At 43.0% G+C, this 27,078-nt stretch overlaps 1 protein-coding gene across 2 annotated transcripts; it reads left to right on the top strand.

The window, feature by feature from the left end:
- Positions 1–845: 845 nt before the first annotated feature.
- Positions 846–26,327, top strand: LOC310743776 (cystine/glutamate transporter-like). 2 transcript variants are annotated; one of them, XM_083574234.1, is made up of 14 exons: positions 846–1,006; positions 3,269–3,402; positions 9,784–10,053; positions 16,064–16,190; positions 16,666–16,781; positions 16,944–17,069; positions 17,537–17,636; positions 17,725–17,769; positions 18,009–18,132; positions 19,337–19,440; positions 19,727–19,823; positions 20,253–20,402; positions 22,283–22,457; positions 23,643–26,327. In XM_083574234.1, the coding sequence occupies exons 3-14, from the start codon at positions 9,861–9,863 to the stop codon at positions 23,705–23,707; spliced, it is 1,422 nt and encodes a 473-aa protein (XP_083430360.1). In that variant the 5' UTR covers positions 846–1,006; positions 3,269–3,402; positions 9,784–9,860; the 3' UTR covers positions 23,708–26,327. The 2 variants fall into 2 exon arrangements, with proteins under 2 accessions (XP_083430360.1, XP_083430361.1); XM_083574235.1 differs by lacking the exon at positions 846–1,006 and adding an exon at positions 2,587–2,648.
- Positions 26,328–27,078: the final 751 nt, after the last annotated feature.

Raw genomic sequence — 27,078 nt, 5'->3', positions numbered from 1 at the left:
GTGTTTACCCGGGGATGCAGGGGGTCCTGTGAACTCTGGGGGGCGGCAAATGCATACTGGTCCCTCTTGATCTGTAGCCCCTCTCTGTTGCTCTCGATTCCCCCTCCCCAAAAAAGCTCAACAACTCCCCCCCCCCCGTCAGAAAAGGGAGCGCTGAGTGGATCTTTGCTAAAGACAGCTCTGCCACTGACCTAAGCAAAGATATCAAAACGGTGCACCTTACATGAGCTATTCCTCACAAATAAAAGCATGCACAGTGAGAGAAAAGAACATTGCTGTACATGCTGTCCTAAGAAGTCAAAGCAACAGGTACTAAGAGCCATAATCATTGCAGAGTCCAGCAAGGCAGGGCCAGACAGAGCTGAGGAGAGCAATCAAATGGGCATTAATTTGACAAGCAACTGACTTTCAGCCCAGCCACTACCGAAGCCAGGGCTGGAGAGCCTCCAGCCTGTGGGCCATATTTAGCCTGCCAAGACTCTCCATTTGGCCTCCCAAATGGAACCTCAACATGTGCCGTTCACAATAGCTGACCTTTGGTGATGAATGAATACAGCCCTCATACTGATCTGGTCTTCAGTTTTCTAGGTATTTTCTTCAGAAAATTAAAGAGATCGTTGTTTTCTTTTGAGAAGAGATTGAGGCAGGGGGAAAAAAGTTAAGTCATTGTAGCAAGGTGACAGCAGAGGGAAATGGTAAGTGCTAGAGGAGAATTATTCTAGACCCACGTAGCTGGCAAGGCTGCTGCATGTTGCTAACTAATTTCATGGCTCTTTGCCTCAATTTCATCACCTATCAATCAGACGAGAAAATAGTATTTATCTATCCTTCACAAAGCTCCGTTCGTTAATGTTTGTGAAGTTCTCTGAAGGATGAATGCTCCGCAGTGCAGGGCAGAAAAGCGATAGTTTTCTTGGAAACAACGGGGACAAAGAACTTCATTAGTTTAAAAAACGAAGTGTGTGTGGGAAAAACTGGTGTTTTGGTTGTAACCTGGTGGTGTCAGGTAAGTGGAGGTGTTTTCAGTCTTCCTTCCTTTGGGGTTTCTCTTCCCATTGCTGTGAATAATACGGCATGGACGCAGTTAGAGATAGTGTAACAGTGCATAGTTAAACTATGGAACTCATTTCCTTAGGAGGAAGCAATAGCCATCAACTTCGGTGAGACAAAGTCAGGAACGATGAGGCTGCCAATGGCTATTAGCCATGATGGCTGTGCTCTACTTCTGAATAATAATAATAATAATAATAATAATAATAATAATAATAATAATAATTTATTATTTATACCCTGCCCATCTGGCTGGGTTTCCCCAGCCACTCTGGGCAGCTTCCAACAAAATATTAAAATACTGTAGTCTGTTAAACATTAAAAGCTTCAGTAAACAGGGCTGCCTTCAGATGGCTTCTAAAAATCTGGTAATTGTTTTTCTCTTTGACATCTGGTGGGAGGGCGTTCCACAGGGTGGGTGCCACTACCGAGAAGGCCCTCTGCCTGGTTCCCTGTAACTTCACTTCTCACTGTGAGGGAACCACCAGAAGGCCTTCGGTGCTGGACCTCAGTGTCCGGGCAGAATGATGGGGGTGGAGGCGCTCCTTCAGATATACTGGACCGAGGCCGTTTAGGGCTTTAAAGGTCAGCGCCAACACTTTGAATTGTGCTCGGACACGTACTGGAATACTAAATACCAGTTGCTGGAAACCACAGGAGGGGAAGGGTTCTCTTGTGATCAAATCCTTCTCCCTGGTTTCCCACAGGCATCTGGTGGGCCATTGTGAAAACAGGCTGCTGGACTAGATGAGATGTGGGTCTGATCTGGCAGGCTTTTCTTATTTTCCTGTGTTCCCAGAACATGGCAATCAGAGATAGACTGCCTCTGAATATGGAGGCTGTATTTAGCTGTCACAGTTTAACCACCATTTATAGAGCTATCCTTTGTAAATTTTTCCAGTTCTCTCTTTTAAAAAAGGAAGGTAATTTATGTGAATGGACATCACACCTCTTGTAGGCATATGAATTCCTTGTGGCAAGCGTGATGTTTGAAGTAGGATGTCCTTTAAAAAAACCACAATTGTTATAGAAACTGCTTTTAGTAAAAACTGAATAAATGAAAGGACTTTGCAAACAACCTTTTAGCTCCTTGGAAAAGGAAAAGCATCTTTGCACATTGTACAGTACTCCGTGCTCAAAGTGACTCCATGCTCAGTGCGCCTAAATTGCCTTATCCACAAAGCAAAAATGCATCAATGCTACTTCTGCTAGTTTAAGGTTTTCTGATTTGAGGCCATGCCTTTGGTGAAGAGAAATGGCAGCAAGCTGATCAAAGCTGGGCATCGCATAACAACAGTCAGGGAGCTGCTAAAATAAATAAAAAATTGTGATAATAATTGTTACATAACTTTTCAGACGGTCACAAAAGAAAATGTGTTCTCTCAACCGTAATCTGTGCTTACAGCTTTATATAAAAAATAAAAAATGAATAGCAGCTGAGCTGAGAGACCAACAGCAGAAAGGCACCCAGTAGTGATCTCTTCAGAGGAGGAGTTTTGCTCTGAGGGAGAATTAAGGGACTGAGCCAAGAGAGTTAGTGCCTCTGCACTGGATGTTACTCATAGACACCTACCTTGGAGCTGGGTCTGCAACAATATGTGAGTGGTTTAAAATATCTCTGAGATTACTGAATAAATTACCTTCAGGTCCAAAGCAGTTAAGGGGAGCCACTATGCTGGAGTTGACAGACAGCTGGAAAGAGGCCAGGGCCAGGGTTGCCAACTTTTCCTCACTGGCTCTTGCTCCTCCACCTTTAATTTACCACACAATAAATGTTTATATTCATACCACGAAGAGCTCCACATGCTGATTTCTGAAAATCAAGCTGCTGTAAAAAAACAACAACAACAGAACAGGTTTTTCAACATGCATTTAATTGCCTTATTATTAAATTTGGAATGGGGGGGGAAGCTGAGGAGCAAACTACTTTTTCCCCTCCTGGTCAGCTGGCAATCCTAGCCAGGAGTGTCATTCATCAGCACACATTTTCACAAGCGATGTTACAAATGTACACTTGTAATTCAGCCTCTCTGTACTCAGTAGAGTTTTTACTTTTGAGTAAACATGCATGAGATCAGAATGTATGGAATTTTGCTTAGTTTCAAATATATCCTCTCAAAACATTGCAAATGCTGTCTAGGAAGCTGAAGAGTTTTTTGGTTGTTTTTTTAAAGAAACATTGTTTTTAGTCAATATAGATTTCTCATTTGCTTTACAGATGTGGGAAAAGCAAAAGCCGTTGAACTATTTGTGAAGACTTCATGCAAGTCGCTGCAGACAGAACATTCCAGGGCAAGCAAGAAATCAAGTGAATGAAATACAGTATTTAAAAGAAAGCAAGGTCAAGACAAAGTAAGTCGAGTTCTTATCCGTTATCAAGTTAATAATAATAATAATAATAATAATAATAATAAATGACAATATATTTAAATGGTGACTTGTCCCTTCGTTTGAGGAGTCTCATGTAATAATGGCACCAAATATTATGGTTGATCAGTATTTCCACATCTTTCACAATCGAAGAATGAGTTAATAGGACAAATGTTAAAAATGACAAGAAATTTTATTTATTTACTCATTTATTGAATTTGTATACCGCCCTATACCCGGAGGTCTCAGGGCAGTTCACAGAACAGAATCAAATTGTAAAACCACAAAATATATAATAAAAATAAAAACAACAACCCAATAACACACACACCGGTAAAGAAATGCACTTTAAAGGGAAAGGTAGACAGCCGGTGAAGTGCGCAGAGCTTGCATGTCTAGATGACAGGGTGAAAATGAAGACTGCAAAATACTCATTGTTCGCAAATCCTTTACAAACTTGGCCTTGAAGGTGGCTGGCAGGGAGCTCACATGACTTCCTTTAGAGTAACTCCACACCCAGCAATTGCTTTCATACAGACAGCATGCTTGCACCAAAGATTCATTGCTGCCACACTTGTGTTTTCTGCAACAAACACCCCCATTGTGAATGGCAGATACGTGACCTGTGTGCTCATCCCTGGGAGCTCAGGGGGATCACAGCTCCCCGAAATAGCCACAGAGGGGTGTTTTAGGGGTTGCCTTTGCGGAGTCCAGGGAAGCATGGGCGCAGCTAGGGGGGGCAATCCTGCCCATGCAGGATTCACCAGAGCTGAAATGGTTAAAGGGACAAGAATTTCTGGGAAAGCTGTTGCCTGCTCAAACTTTGGAACCCTGCAGGGGGACGCTTTGCTTTATTTTTGTTTTCTCCGATCCAGCTAAAAAAACAGTTTGTGCGATGAGGCAAAGTCTCTCGTTTTGACCCCACGGCTTGTCCTAGCGAGTGAAAAGAACTCGCTCCCCACCCTCACCAGGTCACCAACAAAGAGGAAGGTCATGAGGTTCATCAGGGAAAGGCGCAGCTCTTCTGGAACATCTGGAACATCTGTTCATAGCTTATTGAAGAAGCGACGGTGCTAAGCTAGCAGAATGCCCAAGTTTTGCAGACTTCCGCAAACTGCAAGGAGTGACTGTCAGATATTTGGAGTATGAAGGCCAGGAGCTTGGGATTCCACAGTACCTTGAGTTAGGCTGCTTTCTTCCTAGAAAGAGGGAGCAGGTTGCTACAATGCAGAGCTTTAGTAACCTCTTTGAGCCTTCTGGTTCCATAATGCTGGTAGAAACCCTGTATGGCAAGGGTAGCCAATGTGGTGCCCTCTAGATGTTGTTGGACTAGAACTCACATCATGCCTGACCATTGGTCATGTGTTGGCTGAAATGGATGGGGGGTTGGGTTCAACCACATCTGGAAAGCGCCATTTTGGTTACTCTTGCTGTAGGGAGACTGATGGTATGGGCAAAATATTCACATTACAAACCCCTCTCCCCAAGGAGAGTTGGGGCATGGCAGTGTATCTCCTTGATCATTATGGTTGTCCTTTTCTGAACTGTGGCGATCACACACAGGGCCCCCGGACGTTTGACGGTCTTTTGACCCTGTGCTGCCACTGCGATTGCTTTTTCCGCTGCCACCACCCCGTATCTCACGGGGACACACGGAGTCCAGTCAGTTGTTAACATAAACAAATAATCAAGTTTATTTTTAAATGGAGGAACAAGCTTATGGTTTCAGTTAATTTTTCTCTTGTCAGTTTCTTATTCTTAGTTCCTAAAAACTCCAAACTGATTATTCCAACTATCTCTCTGACTCCACCTAACAATTCCTCTCACTCTCTCACAATACAACTCTACCAACCCACACCTAAACCTCCCTTTTCCTTCTTCAACTCCCAAACCTCAACCGACTCCCAAAACTCAACTGACTTTCAAAACCTCCCACTCTAACTTTTATTCCCCCCTTGCATTCTCACTGGCCAATCACATCACACCTATTTTAACCCTTTCCTTATGACCCATCCTAGGAGTCAAACGCCACATGAACCTTTTCCAACTCCTTTTTGAAGCGAGGCGACCAGAGTTCTACACAATATTCCAAATGCATGCAAGGCAGATACTCTACCACTGAGTTCTGGCCTTTCTTCTGTACTTATATGAGGGATCCCAGCGGTCACTCTCTTTTCTAGACCTCACAGTATGTTTCCTGAGAGGCTTTCTTCTTTGTCTTTAAGGAACACTTGTCCACCATTAATTATAATCTGAATTGAGGAACTCCAGATAATCTTCAAGATAACCCCAAACAGAGAAACCACTGCACTATCCAGCTAGTCACAGAACTGTAGAGTTGGCAGGGACCACAAGGATCATCTAGTCAAACCTGCTGCAAATGCAGGAATCTTTTTGCCCAACGTGGGACTCGAACGCCCAACCCTGAGATCTCATGCTCTACCAACTGAGCTGCTCAATTATTGTTAGTGCGTCTGCTCTCAGCTACTCTTAATGTTCAGCAGCTCTGAAATCCGACTTATCTGCAGGACCTAAAGCTCTTGCATTCCTCACTTGCTTTTCTCGGAGAGTTTTTTTTAATTTCCATTCGGTTCCTCGCTAAGTTTAAAGAAGGGTCAACTGCAACTTAGTGTTCTGCCTACCGGTATTTTCACCAACAGGCATTTGGTCTAAACAAGAAGATATTTTCAGTATCATTCCATGGGACCAATCCTGCTGCATCAACACATTATTATGGGGCTCCTTTAACTTTGGGGTAAGTTTCTTCTCATATTTATGCACGGTTGCCTGTGGGTGCTGTGAGGGGCTCAAGCCATACTATGTATTTTGCACTGGGACATAGATCTCTTGCCTTTTCCTCTCCCCTTAAAAAAACAACAACGAAGAACTTTCTCAAAGCTTTTCACAGCCAGCTGGGTCTGCTGCAAAGCACAGAGCTGGTAAGATTCCAGCCACCCGCCATCTTGATTTGTGGAGGCCCAATCCAGATACAGTAGAGAGCCAAAGTCCCTCACCCCCGTCCCTCTGAAAGCCACCTAAAATTCACATAAAGCACGCTATGTAAACTTTATGTAGATTTGTGTCTCAGGCCTATGCCCTGAGTTTTTTAAGTACATATCATTGCTCCTGGCTGTTGCCATGTTTGGCAAGTGTTTGACACAAATAGTAGATGTTTGTGAGGTGTCAATGAACCATTAGAAGCCTCTTTTGTATGGCTGACAGATATCAGATCACAATATCTGTGGAACGGGCACTTTTACACAGGGCTTTTTTACCCCAGCAGAACTCACTGGAACTCTGTTCTGGCACCTCTCAGGTGGACACCATTCCCATTCTAAGAAAACAAGGGAGGGGGCCATGGTGAGTTCTGGCACCTCTATTTCTAGAAAAATAGCACTGATTTCACAAGTGCCACATAACATTCATTCAGCACTTGTGAGAAATTGACGTTTCAGTGCAGCACTACCAAATCTCTGGAACTCCCTGCCTATTGATATCAGGCAGACGCCTTTGTTGTACTGCCTTTTGATGCCTGCTAAAACCTGTTTGGTCTCGGCAAGCCTACCCAGACCTGTATTTTTATTGCAGATATTTGTTTTTGAAGCTGTTAACAGCTATTTCCTTTCCCGAGGGCCCCTCCTCACCTGGAGCTGGCCCTGCCTGTGACTGCGTGTGTATTTAATGGCTCTGTTCACAGAGGTCAAAACTGACATATTTTCAGTTCCATTTATGTCAGTGACCTAGAGTTCTATCAAATTCTGCCTTTTTGCTTATGCTTCAGACTTCTGCTTGGGCAGTGGAACGTCTCCTCCTTCTCCCCTACAACTCCCTCCCCCACTCTCAAAATGTGCTCCAGGGGGCTGGGGGTCCCTTTGGATCAGGTTTGGGGGGCAGGATAGGGGGAGCCCCATTGCATGAGCTGATCACCCTTTGCTCAGTGTTGGATATAACTTCTAGTAAAGCCTGCGCTTAATCTTTCCCATTGCATACCCTCCAACATTTCTCCAATGAAAATAGGGGTGCCCTATTCAGTAATAATATAATTATAATTATATGCCGTTCATCTGACAGGGTTGCCCCAGCCACTGTAAGTGGCTGTCTTTAGATGTCTTCTAAAGGTTGTATAGTTACTTACCTCCTTGGCTTGGGGGTCACATAACTCTATACCCTCCAACATTTCTCTGATGAAAATAGGGACGTCCTAAGGAAAAGTGGGACATTCCAGGATCAAATCAGAAACCAGGACAGCTTCTGTAAATCTGGGACTGTCCCTGGAAAATAGGGACATTTGGAGGGTCTGCCATTAACATAAATTGTATCATTTTGGCTGGATTGTGGTGACTTCTTCTTCTTCTTCTTCTTCTTCTTCTTCTTCTTCTTCTTCTTCTTCTTCTTCTTCTGTTTGAGTTTGATACACTCTCTGTTTCTGTCCCATGCACTATCAGGATCCACTGCATAAAGATGGATACCACCCCCTTTTTTTGTTCTGTAAAATGCTCAGAAACAGGAATGATGTGTCGTGTAAGATTTCTTCATAACATATCTTTTTTGCCAGTTAAAATTCCATCTGACTCTTCAACAAAAAGGGCAATTTCGTAGAACGAAAGATATCTGAGTCAACAGTCAACACAGTGTAGGAAACAAAAACGAGCTTTGTAAATATTTCCTTTATTCCAAGCACATGCAGAGTGCAGCTGCGAGGATTAACATACTTGCACTTTAATCTGTTACGTAGAGCAACTCAGCTTCAAAGCCAAGATGCTTTACCTTCCCAGTGGACCGTGCTGTGACTAGAGGAGAGGTAATATTTTCCCCTAAGACACAAGACTGTTTCGCACAACATGGTACGATTCCTTAGCATTCATACAGTCTTGCTGAACCATAGTTCCGCTTACTGTGTTGTGCGGCTGGTCCGAGTCATTTTGCTGCCTGGGCCAAAGGGCAAGATCCACAGACTGAGGAGCACACAGTTAGGACAGGCTGGGAGTGCCCCTCTGCCAAGATCTACACAAGCCTGGGGCTGACGTGGTTCTTCCAATGATGGAATTAGTGTCAACAACAAAGCTCAACAACTTTCCTTTAAAAAGTACTTTTTGTGTCTGGATTTTTAATTCTTGGAATATGGCGACCCTACATCAGAGCCCATATAGAACTGGAGTCAGAAGACTCTTCTTCTTGGCTCAGGGAACCATGTGCCTTCCTCCTATTATGAGTATGATTAGCCTAATGTTCATGAAACTAGCAATAAGCGTTGAGGGGTCACTAGTATCAATTATTATTTTCTTCCTCCAGGGGGTTGGACTAGATGACCCCTGGGTTCCCTCCCAAATCTACAATGCCATGATTATTTCATTTTGTTTTATTGCTGTAACAGTTGCAAGCATTAGGAAACTGAGTGAAATACAGTGGTCCTAACCCAGCACAGAGCTGATTTCTACGGGCTTCAGTGTGCTGGACTGTGTCTCCAGAAATGGCACTCATCAATTTATTGACTACAGCTATCATGCCTAATCTTACAAGTTACTTCATTATAAATGAAGGGGAGCAGAAAATCAACTTTTTTAAAAAAAGATAAATGGGCTTCCTTTATTACTTTCCGGAGTTCTATATACAGAGAGACTGAAAGAGGAAGCAATACTTCTTATTAACTGTGACATCCATTCAGCTTTGATGAATGGATGTATTGGCTGCGTCCTTTCCTATTCATAGTGGTACATAATGAGAATGAATTACTGGCTGATAATTTGATGTATAAATATTGCATTTAAATGTGTTAATGTCTTGGGTTGGGTTATTTTTAAAGAATTAGCACACACAAGATGTGAGCTGTAACATTTTAACCAACAAAAAGCTACAAACAAATACTTTATGTGTGCAGTGGTTCCCCAGCCACCTGGTGCTCGGGTACTTTACAAAGCACCATAAAAATGTTTGCGGTGCTTAATGTGCAGTAATTTTAAAAGCATATGCATGTGCTTAAACACATGTTTAAAGGGAAATGGGGCAGGGTGGGGAAGGAACACTAATGTTTAAAACACCTGGAGGATACAATTTGTTTGCAGGTGAGGAACAAAGACGGATAACTGGAGGGGAAGGGCTAGGACAGTCCCATGCCTGAGAGCCCGGAGAGCTGTTGCCAGTTAATGTAGACAATACTGAGCTAGGGAGGCTCATCATCCACACATTTTTAGAACTGGGTTGGGGAAAGGGTTAAGCATCCTCTGTGGCAGATAATCCCCCTGAAAGTGGTGCTCTGCTCCCACATTAATGCAAATATAGGTTTGAGAGCTGTGTGCTTGCTTCATAACATCCCGTCCCAACCTCTAAGGGTCTCTTTGAAAATGCTCTTCTTTCTTTTTAAAGCTAGGCTGATTTGAGAGATCACTTCCACACCACAAACCTTTGACACCTGAAGGCTCTTCCAGAGGACCACAAAGGCCATGGGGAAATCGAAGAACGAGGAGGCTGTCTTTCTGAGGAAGAAGATCACCCTCTTGAGAGCTTTCTCGCTCCTCATAGGGAGCATGGTAGGCAGCGGAATATTCATCTCTCCCCAAGGGGTGCTGAAGAACTCCGGCAACGTGGGCCTCTCCTTAGTCGTCTGGTTTGCCTGTGGGATCCTCTCTATGTTTGGTGCGTGGTGAGTTTCTTTCCTCTCCTTTCTCAGCTCTCGGAGAATGAGAAACCGTATTGGGACTGTGTTTCACCCCATCACTTAACAAATTGGTAGCTGCAGTAATGAAATCTGTATTGGCCCAGGATCCAGAACTGAGACAGTATTCTGACTCAACGTTGTTTTTTTTAATATACAGTGGTACCTTGGGCTACAGAAGCTTCAGGTTACAGACGCTTCAGGTTACAGACTCCACTAACCCAGAAATAGTACCTCGGGTTAAGAACTTTGCTTCAGGATGAGCACAGAAATCGCACGGCAGCGGCATGTACGCGGCGGGGGGGAGGCCCCATTAGCTAAAGTGGTGCTTCAGGTTAAGAACAGTTTCAGGTTAAGAACAGACCTCCAGAACGAATTAAGTTCTTAACCCGAGGTACCACTGTATATATAAAAAAGAATTTCCGTTATAGAAAATAAAGGAGCAAAAGAAAAAGAGAGAGAAAGTGCAAAAATATAATAAAAAGATATAGTATAGTTATATATAATCAGTAACATTTCCATACATTATTATACAGTGGAACCTTGGTTCCCAAACTTAATCTTTTTGGGGAGTCTGTTCGATTCCCGAAACAGTTCAGGAACCAAGGCACAGCTTGTGATTGGCTGCATCAACTTCCTGCAGCCAATCAGAATCCACGTCGGGTGTTCAGTTTCCAAAGAACGTTCGAAAACTGGAACAATTACTTCTGGTTTTCATTCGTTCGGGAGCCAGAACGTTCTGCTCCCAAGGCGTTTGGAAGCCGAGGTTCCACTGTATATGTAATATAAATAATAATAATGTCATATACATATATGATTATCAGTAAAAGACTATATACTGTATAAGCTTATTCCAAATGCCAATATTATTTGTCCAAACAAGGTCTGCATCTATAAGCAATTCGTTCATTTGCGAGTGTTGTCTTGTCATCAGCCCATTGATTAAAGGGGACCATATCTTTACTCTTCCAGTTCAGTGTTTCTCAAACTGGGGTCTCCAGCTCTTTTTGAACTACAACTCCCATCATCCCTAGCCAGCAAGAACAGTGGTCAGGGATGATGGGAGCTGTAGTCCAAAAAAACAGTCCAGAGACCCAAGTTTGGGAAGTTCTGTTCCAGTTCATCAGCACCAGTCTCTTGCCCATAGAATCCACTTTTGTTGCCCAGTTGCATCCTGACTCGTGGTTAAAGGAGGAGAGACAATAACACAAGAAGCTGCCTCATACTGAGCGAGACCACTAGTCCATCCAGGGACTGCCTGGGACTGAACCTGGGACCTTCTGTTGGCAAGGCAATTGCTCTGCCCCTGAGCTGTGCCCTTTTCTGTACACACTCCAATCCTGCCAAATCTGTTTTCTGAGATGTACTTGGGCACCTGATGCAACTGAACAGCCCCTGGTCCCGTGACACCTCCATTGCACCTGCGATGCTGCGAGCCTTGGTTTCTGCCTTGAACTTGGAGCAGGAGCTCCCAAAGCCACATGGAGTTAATGTGTAACTAATCCGAATTAGGATCTTATCAGAAGAACCCTGTGAAAGAGGCACCCCACCCCCATTGCATGATGAAACTGGGAAGGCCATTTCAAAGCCCTTGACCCATAAGATTCCCAAACAGCAGCCTTCCTAACAGGCTCTTGTATCTCAGCCTCCTACATCCTGGATAGCTCAGTCGGTAGAGCATGAGACTCTTCATCTCAGGTTTGTGGGTTTGAGCCCCATGTTGGGCAAAAGATTCCTGCATTGCAGGAGGTTGGACTAGATGAGCCTTGTGGACCCTTCCGACTCTACAGTTCTATGGTTCTATGAATCTTACGTATTTCAGTGTAACTCTCCCACCTGGGAAGTCTAAGAGGGGCATGTACCCTCTCCACCTGCAAGTCTGTTATGTACTGAGTTGAATAGGATCCAAACTGCAGCAGTCTGATTGGTCCTAGAACAATAGGATCCAAAAGGCAGCAGTCTGATTGGTCCTAGAACAATAGGATTCAGAATGCAGCAGTCTGATTGGTCCTAGAACAATGCAGCAGTATGATTGGTTGGCAGGAACCACCCAATCATGCTCCAGATAAAAGTGAATCCACAACCTGATTGGCTTACAGTAGAATTCCGGAATTAGCCAATCATGTGCAGCCCATTGTGTAAATAATGTATATAAAGGAGATACTTTGAGGGGACATTGATTCATTCCTCCTCACCACTATGAGCTGAATAAAGAGCATGAAATCACTTTGCGACTCTGAGTATATTTCAAAGTCCCAGAACCCATGTGATACTTTCACAGCAAGGGGGAGGAAACTGTGACTCTCCAGCTATTGCCCGACAACAACTCCCATCAGCTCTGGACCTTTGGCCATGCTGGCTGGGCTGAGAGGAGTTTTAGTCCCACAACAACTGGAGGGCCATGGGCCCCCCATTTCTTCTACAGAGCAATGTCGTTTCTGTGGGATCTTTTAATTACATAACCACACCAGTCAGCTCAAATGCCCCTAGTATCTGCCACCTTAACTGAAGATGCCAAGGACTGAACATAGGACCTCTGTCTTCAGAATGCGTGCCTGTGTACATACCATATGTTTAAAGCGTATTTAAATCACATGGCTTCCCCCCTCCCCCGAATCATGGGAACTTTCGTTCTGTGAGGGGATAAACAACAGTTCTGAGGATTTCTGTGGGGGGAGGGGATTGATGTCCTTTGAATGTGCTTTAAATACAGTGGTACCTCAGGTTAAGTACTTAATTCGTTCCAGAGGTCCGTTCTTAACCTGAAACTGTTCTTAACCTGAAGCATCACTTTAGCTAATGAGGCCTCCTGCTGTCGCCGCGCCGCCGGAGCACGATTTCTGTTCTCATCCTAAAGCAGAGTTCTTAACCTGAGGTACTATTTTTGGGTTAGCAGAGTATGTAACCTGAAGCGTATGTAACCCTAGGTACCACTGTATATGATTTGTACACAGCCATGGCCCCTCTCATAGCATTTCCCTTTTCTTGTAAGGAATCCTATTCAGAATAAGGGAATTTCCCTTAAAAAAGGGAAACGTTGACAGCTATGGCCACTCCTCTGCAAAAGGGAATATAAATGGCCTTGGTCCTGTATACCTGAAGGAGCATCTCCACCCCCATCATCCAGCTTGGACACTGAGGTCCAGCGCCAAGGGCCTTCTGGCAGTTCCCTCCCTGGGAGAAGCGAGGTTACAGGGAACCAGGCACAGGGCCTTCTCAGTAGTGGCGCCTGCCCTGTGGAACGCACTCCCATCAGATGTCAAGGAAATAAACAACTATTTTCCTTTAAAAAGACAACTGAAGGCAGCCCTGCTTAGGGAAATTTTTAATGTCTGATGCTGTATTGTTTTTAATATTCAGTTGGAAGCCGCCCAGAGTGGCTGGGGAAACCCAGCCAGATGGGTGGGGTATTAATAATAAATTATTATTATAAATTATTATTATTATAACATATTTATTTTACATTTTCACCCAACTCTTCCCAAATAACATATGCATCCTGCCCATTCGATCCTCACACCAATTCTGTGAGGTAATTTGACCTGAGACAGAGAGTGATTGGACCAAGTCACCCAGCAAAACTCCGGTAAAGCCAGTTCTAGTCCAACACACTAACCACGGCATCACACACAACCTGTGTGGAAAATTGCCCACAAAAAAAGAGTAGATAGATTGCTAGTTATGCTGGTGTTTTGCAAAAACAAACAAACAAACAAAAACACCCTACCCAGTGGTTTTTTAACAGCACTTTTTCATCAAAGAGAACTGAGAGTAAACCATGACAGCCAAAATGGAGCCCTCCTCCCATCTGCCCCACAAGAAATTGGAAGCGAAGGCTACAATCATATACTTAATTTCCAGGGTCTCAATGGGGCTTACTTTTCAATAGACATGTATAGAATTACCCTGTAAAAAAAACCCCAAAACAATCAACTTTCAATGGAAGTGTTCTCCAATGATAAATACAGGGCGTTGTGATTCTATCTGAATGGCCTCAAAACATGAAAGTTTGCCAGCTGAAGTTTAGGATAAAAATAACCCAGGCTAAAATCTAAGAAAGCTGTTTTTTGACCATATGGTTCCATTGTGGGTGCACATATGGAGTCGTCATGGATTTTTCACAGCCTCCAGGTTCAAGTTCAGGTTGTCAATATGGATCATTCCTAATGTCATAATTTCCATGGGTGGGTGAAATGGTTGCACAAACACTTCATGCAGATATGGGTCATTCTGGTTTCCCTAGTTTCAGTAGCTCTCTGACACTCTGAAGGCTGCAATCCTTAGCCGATGTACTAGGGAGCAAAAATGCCAAAGAGTCTTGTGGCACCTTGAAGACGAACGGGTTTTTATGATTGCCTTAGCCAACTAATAATAATAATAATTTTATTATTACGGTCAAAGACCAGTTCAAAAAGCACAACTGAGACTACTTTCACAAAAGTGAAATAGACATTTAAAATAGTATACAATAATAGCTTATAGATTAAAATTGAAATAGTTGCATGTACATGAAAAGACCTAAGATTAGACTAACATGCAGATTGACGCTGGGACACCCAGGAGGCCGGCTACGGCAGTTTTCCGGGGGGTATACTGCACCGACAAATCTGCGTGCAAAATCTGGCGACCATCCGGATCGTCTTGTGGTTTTTGCCTAAGAGGAGAAAATTGAGTTTTGGCTTGTCCAGAAGGTCAGCAAACCTTACGAGGTGGGGGTCGATGTTATCTCTACGTGCCTCATTGTAAAAAGGACATCTAAAAATAAGTGTTCAGGGCTTCCTATTTCCCCTAATGGGCAGGAACAAAGTCTCTGGGCGTACGGGACTTTTCCAAAAGATGCTTCCAGAACCAGCAAGGGCAGAGCCAAACATGGATCATCATCATCATCATCATTTTCTAATTTATATACAGTCATACCTCAGGTTACAGACGCTTTGGGTTGCGCAATTTTGGGTTGCACACTGCACTGAACCCGGAAGTACCAGAATGGGTTACTTCCGGGTTTTGGTGCTTGTGCATGCACAGAAGCGCTAAATCACGCTTTGCACATGCGCAGAAGCGCAAAATCGTGCATGCACAGATGCGCCGCTGTGGATTGCGAACGCGCTTCCCACATGGATCACGTTCGCTACCCGAGTGGCCACTGTACTGCCCTATACCTGCAGGCCTCAGAGCTGTTCACAAGATAATATCACAATATAAAAACTAAAAATACACAATCAAAATAAAAACAAAAGCAACCCAATAACACCCTCAACACATTTTAAAAGACTAGACTAGAGCCTGCTTCATCAGATGCATGAAGCGTGATCCCCAATGGTCAAGTATATGCATGTGCAGGAGTGACAACAAGGGCAGGGGAATGGAAAGGTTGGTGTTAAATGGCAATGGAAGACCCCCCCCACCCCCCAAAAAACCCGGTCTGTGGCCATTCTGCAAATGTATGAGGAATGACTCTTCACCACTGCAGTAATTAGGGATGACTAGGGAGCAAGGTCCTTTGAACTCAACAGAACTTACGTCTGAATAAAAAGGTTTCAGGGGCACTTGAAGTGAAACCTCAGAATGACAGCTCTCTCTGTGCATCTTCTACTGATACACAGAGATAGTGGTGGGAACATAGGAAGCGGTCTTAAACTGCGTCAGACCATTGGCCCATCTCGGAGCTGGATTAAGCATTAAGCAAAATAAGTCTGTGCTTAGGGCATCAAGGGAAGGGCTCACCACAGAAATCTTCCATTTGCTGGATTTTAAACATTTACGGTCACAAATGAAGCAGGGACTTGAACCCCTGTTTAAAATCTAGTGCCTTATCCTCTACAGAAGGCTTTGCAATCTGGGTAACTTTTAAGTGAGGATTTTCACGAGGGTCCTATTTTTCTCTGTCATGGACACAACATCACTGGATACCAATAGCCCATCAATGTGTGAAGTGAAGGAAAACTCTTTAGGATGATTTGCTTACGCTCTTTCCTACCTGAACACTTCCAGGTGCTCTGTGTTATGCTGAACTTGGCACCCGGATCACAAAGTCTGGAGCCCATTACATCTATATCTTGGAGACCCTGGGCCCTCTGCCAGGGTTCTTGTTCCTATGGGCAGAATACTTTGCTATAAGGTAAGCTTTTCCATCTGCAACCTGCTATAAACTTAAAGGTGAGGTCGGAATGCTATGAACCATGTGGCGCAGTTGTGTATATAATCTATGCCTTTAAATGTCAGTGAGAGAAACTGCGCGTGTAAGAAGCAGATATTAAAGGCAGTCCAGGCAAATGGCCGTCTAATATTTCTGGGTGAATGGCAGCTGTTCATAACTAACTGAAGTTTGTGCCCTGCCATTCTCTGAGTTGTGTCAGCTTCGCCCATCAGGAATAGCAGCCCAGATGAACTAGGCCAGGGGCAGATAACTCTTTTCAGTCCTAGAGACATATTCCCTCCTGAGCGATTTCCAGGGGACCTGAAAACAGTTTAAATAAGCCGACTGCCCAGTTTCCTTGACTTTGCAGGAATGTGGCATCTTTGCATGGAAAAAATAAGAGTTTTGTTGAGGTGAGGTCTTGTTACAGAATGCATTCGCCAGTTTTTCCTTCCAGGCCAGCCAACAGTGCAGTTGTTGCTCTGGCATTTGGACGCTACATCCTGGACCCCTTTTTCGCACCCTGTGGCGCTCCACTTCTGGCTGTGAAACTTGTTGCTCTTCTTGGCTACTGTAAGTACGAAGCAGGAACTGTGGCCCCATTTATTTGCTTGGGATGTGATTCAGTCAAATCAATGGGAGTCTTATTATTAATTTCGTATTCTGAATTCATCAGCTGAACTAGATAGTTCTAGCGTGCAGATCAAATGCCTTTTTTTACCCTCTCCAATCCAGACATTGTCCTAATCCTGAACTCTTGGAGTGTCAGCTGGAGTGCCAGGCTTCTGACCTTCTTGTCCATCGTCAAGTTGGTAGCTCTCACTCTCATCATCGTCCCAGGAATGATACTTTTAGCTCAAGGTAATGCATTATTCTCATTATTATTAGCTATAAAACATCACCACCATCAAAATGCAAGGACTTGCCTCTAGAAAATATTATAGCCTCCATATATTCTGCCCTGAGAGCTGCCTCCCCACACACTTGAGTGACAACAGTGGTCAGAGTCTGAAGTTGGGTGGGTGGGTATAAGAAACAGGTCCTTTCCATTTGTGGCACCTGCTTTGCAGAATGTCATCCCTAAGAAAGTCTGCTAAGAGCTCAGGCAGAATGTTTCCTGCCCCCTATTACATTCTAACCGATCTTTTAAAGTGGAAATGGCATGGGTTGAACTTGGAGACTTTTCTGCATCCAAAGTATATGCTGTAATCCTGAACCATATCTCAAAGATGTATATGGTAAAATGAAGCCTGTTTATATGCTCATCTTTCTTAGGAACGTGTCTATTTTTATCATACTTTGCTCTCTAACTGTATGGTTTTCTTTAGGCCATACAGAAAATTTCCAGGATGCTTTCAATGCTCAGACCCTTGCTTTGGACAAGCTCCCTTTGGCTTTTTATGCAGGGATGTTTGCCTATTCAGGATGGTATGCATAAATGACATACATTTTAAAGATATTCACTTATAAACTGTCAGGGCCACTGAAATCTGTTCCTTTCTCTCCCACAATGCAGGTTTCAAACTAGTTTTGTGCGAGAAGAACTAGTGAAGCCAGAGCGGTGAGTCAAAAGACCAGTTAAAAAATATCTGTATTTGACCCTGCTTAATGTATTTCTGAAGCTGTTTTGAACAGGGATGGATTATTCCATAGGCTAACAAGGCACAGGCTTCATATATATATATATATATATATATATATATATATATATATATATAACAATACAATGACATTTTGCATGTACATGGGAACAGTTGTACTGACTATTCTTTTCTCTCCCCCTCCCCATTTTGTTTGTAGAAATATCCCTCTGGCAGTGATTGTGTCTGTGATCACTGTAATTGTGGGTTATATGCTTACTAATGTTTCCTATTACACGGTACTGACAGCAGCAGATGTTCTGGCCTCCCAGGCAGTAGCTGTGGTGAGTCGAAAGCCAATATTGTAGTTAATATCAGATTAATTCCCCTTCTTCCCCGAGAGGGTTCAGTTTTCAGTAGATGGAGGGGAGAGGACTGGAATGTAAGACAGTGGCAATTAAACTCAGCCCCTGCAGAATGAGGAGTTGTTTGGTTATTGAGACGTCTCAGAAGAGCAAACCACTGTATGTGCGCCACCCCAGTCTCTGAGCAGTGCAAGATTTCAGGGGTTCCAGGGTTCAATTTCCTTAGAATGAGGGTCAGCAGAGACTGTGGTGTCTTTATGATATAGAGTTTATTTACACATATAGACAACCTGAGACTATGATGGAGCGGCTCACAGCATTAACAGCCCAACATACAAACAGGCATTATTTTAGGGGGAATTGCTTTGCAGAAATGTATATATTAGGCAAAACTGTGAGGAACACATCTATTAGGAGAAATTTGCATTAAAATGCTGGTGAATTTCCAGGAGGACTTCTATATATATCTATAAAAGAATTCTCAAAGGAATGTGGAGAGCTGAATAAGACTGAAAATTTGAGAAACTGGAATGGACCAATTCACCCATCCCTAGTTCAGTCCTTCATAAGCTGGGAGAAAGGAATATGTGGCCCTTCAGATGTTGTTGGACTTCAGCTCCCAGCAGCCTTGCCTATGGGTGGTGCTGATGCAAGTCCCCTCACAGATCTACAGTTCCCTGAGAGATTTAAGAGTCAACCCCTCTTCCCAGGGAGCTCTGGGAATTGTAGCTCTGTGAATGGAATTAGGCTCTCCTATCAACTTTCATTGCCCTTTACAAACTACAGTTCCCAGGACTCTTTGGGGGAAGCCATGACTATTTAAAGTGGCACGGTGATGCTTTAAATGTATGTCTCCAGCTGTTTTGGGACTACAGTTTCCATCATCCCTGACCGCTGGTATGATGGAAGCTGGAGTCCGAAAGCTGCTGGAGATCCAAGTTTGGGAAACCCATCGTGCTGATAGGGCCTTGTAATAATGTCTCTAAACCTTTTGTAAAATGAGTAAGACAAGCGAAAATCAGGGATTTGGGAGGTATGGAGAACAACAAGTAAATATGAAATCAGAATGAAACAGAGCTCTGAGCATATCACGCCTGCTTTCACTGAAGGCCACTCAGTGGTTTTCCTTCACCAATAATTATAAACCTCACATTTCTGAACACAAACATGCCTTTTCTTCCAGAGCTTTGCACACAAAGCTTGCCGGAGTGTTATCTCAATGGTGCCTGTCCTGGTTTCCTTATCTTGCTTTGGGACGATGAATGGAGGAATCTTCACATTTTCAAGGTCAGTGTCCTCTTTTTTTAATCTTGTTGAGGGATGAACTACATGCTACATATCAGGGGGACATGTGACCTTCCAGTTGGTGCTGGACTATAGCTCCCATCCCCCCCCCCGACCATTTGCTGTTCTGGCTGGGGCTGATAGGAGTTGTAGTCCAATAACATCTGGAGGGCCAAAGCATGAAGCTGAGGAAGAGAACCCCAGCACTGAGCATCTCTCCTAGAGGTTCCCCACCCCTGCATACCAATTCATTGCGTTCTTTCACTGCTTATTTATTTTCTCCTTCTAGGACCTTGTTTGTGGCTTCACGAGAAGGGCAATGGCCTCCCCTCTTCTCCATGATCCATATTCAAAGACATACACCCCTACCAGCAGTCATGTTGATGGTAAGAATATGGGTTGACTCCATCCTAGTCATTCTTAGAGTAGACCCACTGAAATGTTTAAGATACCCATGAGTAATTTAAGGACTGTCGGTCTCAATGGGCCTACTCTAAAAAGTTGTGTACACATTACTGGCTTAAAATGCAGCTAGGTCATTCTTTTTCTCAATTCAGATTGAGGCTGAACAGTATTTCCTAAGAAACTACAGGATATGGATTCTGGCTAATGTTTTGTGCACACTGCTTCCCACACCAGGAGTGGAAGCGCACTGGGTACACAGAAAATGGGAGTGTGCACACAAACTTGCAGTCCAGCAACATCTGAAAGGCCACAAGTTTCCCATCCCTGTTCTAGGTTTTCAGCTACGTCTGTGTGTTCAATCTGAGATGGTGGTTTACTAAATCTATTTCACCTCCTTCTACACCCCTCAGTTCCCTTTGGTCACAGCCATGATCTGTGTGGGAGATATCTACCACCTGCTGAACTTCTTTAGCTTCTCCCGGTGGCTCTTCATAGGATTAGCCACCCTTGGGCTGATAGTTCATCGCTGCCGTCATCCTGAGATAACAAGCCCATTCAAGGTAAGGGTCTGCTGGCCTGTTTTCTCCGATGATTCTCCATCTGTTGCTCTTTATTTTAGACCAGGTATGTACTTAGACCCATCTCTCTGTGCTAATAAGTAAGAGTAAGTAGTTAAGAGCTGGAGCTGTGAGCCAAGTGGTTCAGATCCCACCTCAAAGTATGCCCAACAAATATCACACCCATCAACAGCTGATCAGAAACAGTGTTAAGTGGTTAAGGGTGTTGGTCTATGACCCTGAATACCTATGTTCAGCCCCCCATTCAGACATTTTAAAAGGTAATTCATATAGCGCTCCATATTTCAAAGAAACCTCTGAGCAGTTTAGAGCATCACACGGCATCTCTGAGCTGTTTACAGCATCTTGTGATCTCAAACCAGGCACACTCCCTCACAGCCTGACTGGGGGTCGTTGTGAGGATAAAATGGGGGGGCAGAGTAGGGATGGAAGAATCTGCCAATTTTGCGCCTCTCAGTTTCTCATTTATCCATTATTAAATTTTGTTTTCTGTGTTCTGCAGTAATTTGCATTTTTTAAAAAAACCCTCATAAAAATTCTGAGCATTTTAGGGCAATTTTCTCCTAAGAAGCCCATTTTTAGATGCACTTTTGCCTAATGCACACATTGTTGCAAGCTATTTCCCATAATATAATGGATTTTTGTATGTCATTTCCCCCAATGTCTTCATTTAATGTGCACACTCCCCCAATACAGTATGTCCATTTTTGTACACATTGTTTGGAGAAAGTGTGAATTTGACTGATTCTGCTTTAAATGCATATCGAACTGCATTTCTCCTCTGCCCCTAGGGAGGAGAGCTATGTATGCTGCCCTGTGTTCCTTGAAGGAAGGGTTGTAGGATACAAATAAACAACAAACATGAATTGCTTGTTTGCTTAGAGAAGAAATATTTGCCCTACTTCCAAGGTGTCCCAGGGTGGATTTTCATTATCATTCTTTGGGTGGCCAGATGTGAAAAGAGGACTCCTGTACCTTTAATAGCTTTATAGAAAAAGAAATGTCAGCAGGTGTCGCTTGCTAGAGAATCCACACCAGCTGAAGTTCCATCTTCTACGTCACTATTAAAGGTGCAAGAGCCCAGGATTCCTTTTTTCACCCTTATTTTCCATATTCAGGAATAACATGCTCTTGGTATGTCTTCATAGCCACTACCAAAAGCACTTCGAAAATGCGGGGTAATGCTTTGCTGTTTTTTTAGCCACTCACAAAACTTGGAAGGAAAAAAACACCAAGAAGAAACCATACAAACTGAATTCGAGAAGACCAGCGGTTATAATATGTACATCTACTGCCGCCTTGTGGATATAAGCCAGAACCCTTATTTCCACACCTTTTAAAGCAAAAGAATGTTTGCATGTCTCATTCATACGGAGCTTCTCTTCTCAAGACTTGGGCGCACAGATTAAGTACATGCAGCTCCTGTGCCCACCTGGAAATAATAATAATCCTTATGTGGATTATTATTAGGATTCATGGCAGAGGAGAGGAATTGTAAGCTTAAACCCCCAATTACCTTGTTTACCTCTCAAGGATATCCCTGTAGAACTTGGGACTTGGACCACACAGTGTGTAGGGAAAGCTCTCATTCATGTGTTAGATTTTTCCCCACCCACCCAAATAAACATTTTAATTAGAGTTCTAACCATTACATTCAGTCCTTTGTCATGGGTCAAAGGCCTTTTATTTGCGTTGCAAATACCTCCAGGTATATGCGTCTTTCTCTAGGAGCTTTCATTTTCCTCCAGTCCTCCTTTTGCTTCTCAAATGTTTTGAAGTGAGATCCACCTGCAAACTTCCTCAGCCTTTCAGGGCCCACTTGTAAAATAACTCCACTTTTGGAACTCTTTTCTCCTATCCAGGTTCCTCTCTTCGTTCCTGTGTCCTTTACAATCATTTGCCTTTTCACTGTGGCGATGTCTTTCTACTCGGACCCAATAAATATCAGCATTGGCTGTGCCATGGTTTTAAGTGGGTTTCCCGTTTACTATTTGTTCATCAACAGGTCAATGCCAAAGTGTTGCAGCAACACATTCTGTGAGTAGAAACTGCTGGGTAATTTTGAATGATCATTTTCAGTACGGTATTCTTTAAAGATCGCTGCATAGCCAGAACTTGATCTGGCTGTCGAGAGCTGTATTCCCTCAGGAATCAGGGGGAAATTTATTATTGATTGATTATCGATGCTTCGTGATTGTGTGTGTTGGGGAGGAACCCGCAAAGCAGCATACAGAAAAGACTGAAACTATGAAAAACAGTTACAGACAGATATTTATAACATTCAAAAATAATTAAAAACAATGATAAGCTAAAAGCAGATTAAAAGACACATCAACGTTCTATGTCTGGGTCTTGTCTAAAAAAAAAATGTCATTTGGCAGGGGGTTCCAGTGTGTGGGTACTGACACACTGAAAGATGTGTCCTTACAAATGCAAAATGAGTATTATGGAGTACACCTAACAGCTCCAGTTGTGTTTCCAATTGCTTATAATGGAATGGAAAAACCCAATACTTTAAAAAATGCCAGTGGGGAAGGCATGGCTGCCGTGGTGTGTTTAATTTGCAGCTTCATTAATTATATTTTTGAGCGTTTTCAAATTACCTAAGAAAATGCTCTCCTTTTGGGGGGGTTGTTTTTTTGTTTGGTTTTTACAATGAAATCAGTATTTTGAGTTCCTTTGATCAAACGGGAATTGCAATAAGCCCAAAGGGAAATGTTACTTGGGAGGGGGGATGAGGAAAACCAAAGAAGAGCACCCTGTAAAAGCAATTGAGATTCAAGCTACAAGCCCTGTGGCTACTTCTAGAGAGGGAGAAATAGAATTGCAAACTTACCGCCCAATATTATGGGGGCATTTCCAAGTAGCCTTGTTTTGAGCAATCAAATAATTATATTAATAATGATGCTAAGCATCCATAAAGTACTTCTGAGAGTTTAACACGCTTACATGTATTATGTCCTTGTGATCCTTACAATAACTTCTTAAGATAAGTCAGTATTAATATCCACATGTTGCAGATAGGGGGCTGAGGAAGGGATTCAAATCTGTCCATATTTAATTTGTGCCATTTTTGCTTCTTCTTTTTTTGTAACCCTAGTTCCATCCCATTCTGTTTCCACATTAATTTTTCCAATTTTGGAAGAAACATAATTTGTACCTTAGGAACACCAGAACACAAAATACTCTTGCCCTTATACATCTAACCCCTTACTGTTACAGATTCTCTTACACTGAAGCTTCAGATCCTCTTGAAGGTCGTGCAACAAGAAATCAGGACTTACTGAGAAGCAAAACGAGAGCTGGAGGGGTGAACCAGAAGCCTGAACTTCAAAGCTCTGATTTTGTGGTGACTTCTCCTAGCTTATATTTAACACCACCCTCACAACTCGGAGCATGCCTGGATCGGAGCATCTTCTGCTTCCAGTTTGGTGTTTTCATACCAGATGGAGAGTTCCTGAAAAATCAAAGGCACAGGAAACCCTGTGCAGATGAGTCACACCTTTGACTGTGCAAGCAACAGCCCATGTGCATCCTAATATTGTCCTCATCTGCCATGCAGATGGGCACGAGAGCATCCGGTCCTTGAAGAAAGACTCCTAGAGATGCGTCTGTCTGAATGCATACACAATCCCTAAATGCTGGCTGTGTAGAGGCAATAGCTACCGGTATTTGTAGATATTGAAGTGGTACTGCAGAGCTGTTAGTCATCAAGGTACACAGGCTCATTTTTTAAAAAGTTTGATTTGAGCAGTGTACCTTGACCAATGATAGTTTTTGATGTACTCCAAGATGGACTCTAGAAAACTGAAATAAGCCTTGCTGAAAAAGACGTGTATGTGATTATAACGGGCATCTTTAGAATGGTAAAGAAGCCCTCCCCAAATCTGAAACTTCTGATTTTGTTTTGGGTATACACACACACACATGCACACACGTTATTACTGTTATTATTAATAGTGTGTAAAAGGACGGACACATATAATTCCAAGTGGTCATATAGCCTGTTGCAAAGTGGGAGGGAGGAAATTTCCTTTTTGTGAAATTGACTAAACCAGATGCAGCTTTCAAGCAGCCAATTTCACACCTCTTTTGAAGTTCATAGTACTGGTAGAATTAAGAATATGGATATGATTACCATATATTCTCACAGGTGATGCTTACTGCCTTCAGTTATCCTTGCTAATGTTTGATCAAGTCTGGTGCCATCGCACCAGTTAGGGGGCATTACCCCCCAATGATCCTGAGAAATAATCATTTGTGTATGGTGCATGGCTTTGCAAGATGGACTGAGAGCACGCTGTAAATGACACATGCTTGTGTATTAACTAGTAATGATAACATTAGTTTTGCAACACAGAATGCAACTTGAGAGGGTCACAAACCAAAACCCTGGATTCAGCACCTGCAAGCATGAAAAATCAAAATCAGGTCAGATATAACACAGTCTGTACATAGATCCATGTAAAAGTGTGGGGAGGGAGGCTAAATAATGTATGTTTCAATTCATGTGATGCCATATACGCCTATTTTATTGTCTTTAACATCCTTATCTCTTCTGCAACAATCCTGCCAAAATTTGCTCCTCTTTAGGCTTGCTATCAGCCATAGAAGGAAAGCCTTCACTGGCACCAATGGGAGCTAGCTTTCTTTCTAGCTTTCCTTCTTTCTGAAATATACTCGGAGTCGAGAGTGGATTTCATGCTCTTTATTCAGCTCATAGTGGTGAGGAGGAATGGAAGTCCCCCCAGAATATCTGCTTTATATACATTATTTACACAATGGGCCCCAAGTGATTGACTAATTCCGGGATTCACCTGTAGGCCAATCAGGTTGTGGATTCACTTCCACTTGGAACTGCATTGGGTGGCTCCTGTGGACCAATCAGACTGCTGCATTCTGGACCCTATTGTTCTAGGACCAATCAGACTGCTGCCTTTTGGAGCCTATTCAACTCAGTACATAACTCTTTCTTTCTTTCTTTCTTTCTTTCTTTCTTTCTTTCTTAGGAAGTCTCCAGAACTTTTGAAGCAGATTTGAGGGTGCCCCGGGGTGGGTGGGTGAGATTGTGGGAGGGAAAGGAAGATGCAATCCCATTGCACTAGTGGAGGCCTCTTCTGTTTGTGCACTGGATACAGTCCAGGTCACTTCCAGATGACCTTTTCATTGGGCATTTTATCCTTATTTGTTTGCACAAAGTTTGCAGGGAGATCAGACAGTGTTGGCTATTCATTGCGCATTCATTGTGATTTGCGTGTGGGGAAGTTAGACGACACTGAGCCAAGCAAATGTTATCCATAGTTCATTTCCCCATCACATTCCTTATTGCAAAAAGTCCGATTTTGGGTGGGTTGGGGAGTGAGTTTGAGGCCCAAGAGCACCAAATAAGTTCTAACTGTGCAACCTGAATTAGCTGGTAGTGATGGAATCCCACCTGGAAAATGTTTCATACAAATATGAAAATCTGACTGAGAGTGTTCCCAATGTGTATGATTGGCTGGTTTGAATGATTTAGCATCATGTAGCCAAATAAGCAAGCAACTTTGAACTACTTTCTTATTTGTGGTTTTCTAAACTGTGTCTAGTAAGCTTCTTTCTATCAGTACTGAAGACCTTAGCAGATAGTGATTACGTAAACACTGACTCTGTACAGTCGTTATTGAGATATAACATTTTGTATAAAATGGTAGACAATCACAGGAAATGTTGAACTTCCCATTTTAGTTTGCTAAAAGATGTGAAACGTTTTCTATGTTTTTGAGGGTAAAATTCCAACCTCATCCAAGTTCACAATGGAAACTTTCATATTAAAGTGACATTAGGTCCAAAATCTAAGCAGCATTTCTAAGCTTTTTATACACTCAGTAAACACCTAATTAAATGGTTTGAAATAAGGCACAGTTTTCAGAAGTTATTAATTTTTTTTCCTGGCCATCTTGCATATGTTATCATGCTAATGGAAGAGTTGAAGCGTTGGGTCAAAGCTGCTACCTTATGCATTATAACCAGATTTTAGGTGAAAGCACTTGTAAATTGGAGGTGGACGTAGTTTGTACACCATCACTGTTGTCCAAACACACATACTTTTCTTTCTTGTGAAAATTCAGGGCGGTGTGGGGAAGGGTTCTGCAAATATTTGATGTCATTCCAATTAGACTGAAGAAACCTAACTATTGGCTAATAATGTGACATCATTAGCACATAATAATAATAATAATAATAATAATAATAATAATAATATATTTATTTATACTCAGCCCATCTGGCTGGGTTTCCCCAGCCACTCTGGACGGCTCCCAATCGAATATTAAAAAACAATACAGCATTAAACATTAAAAACTTCCCTAAACATAACTCTGGGTTCGGCTGAGTCGAAAGTTCTGAACCAAATTGGGGAAAACTGGGTGTATAGGCTCCCTCGGCCTATAGCGCGAGATGAGCGCTGCAACCCCAGAGTTGTCCACGACTGGACTTAACTGTCAGGGGTCCTTTACCTTTACCTGGACCCCTGGTCTCTCTCCCCTAGCTGGAGAGAGGACCACAGCTGTAGAAATAGTAAAGGGTGCTTGACCCACTGCAACTCCAGACCACTACACCACAAACCTTCCCATTGGGAACTACAATTCCCTGGGAGAGGGGATGCCTGTTAGCCTAGTTT

The sequence above is a fragment of the Podarcis filfolensis genome (assembly GCF_964270895.1).
Source record: "Podarcis filfolensis genome assembly, chromosome: 10".
NCBI lineage: Eukaryota > Metazoa > Chordata > Lepidosauria > Squamata > Lacertidae > Podarcis > Podarcis filfolensis.
The sequence above is the reverse complement of the archived record's forward strand: the minus strand, read 5'-3'. Positions and strand labels throughout refer to the sequence as shown.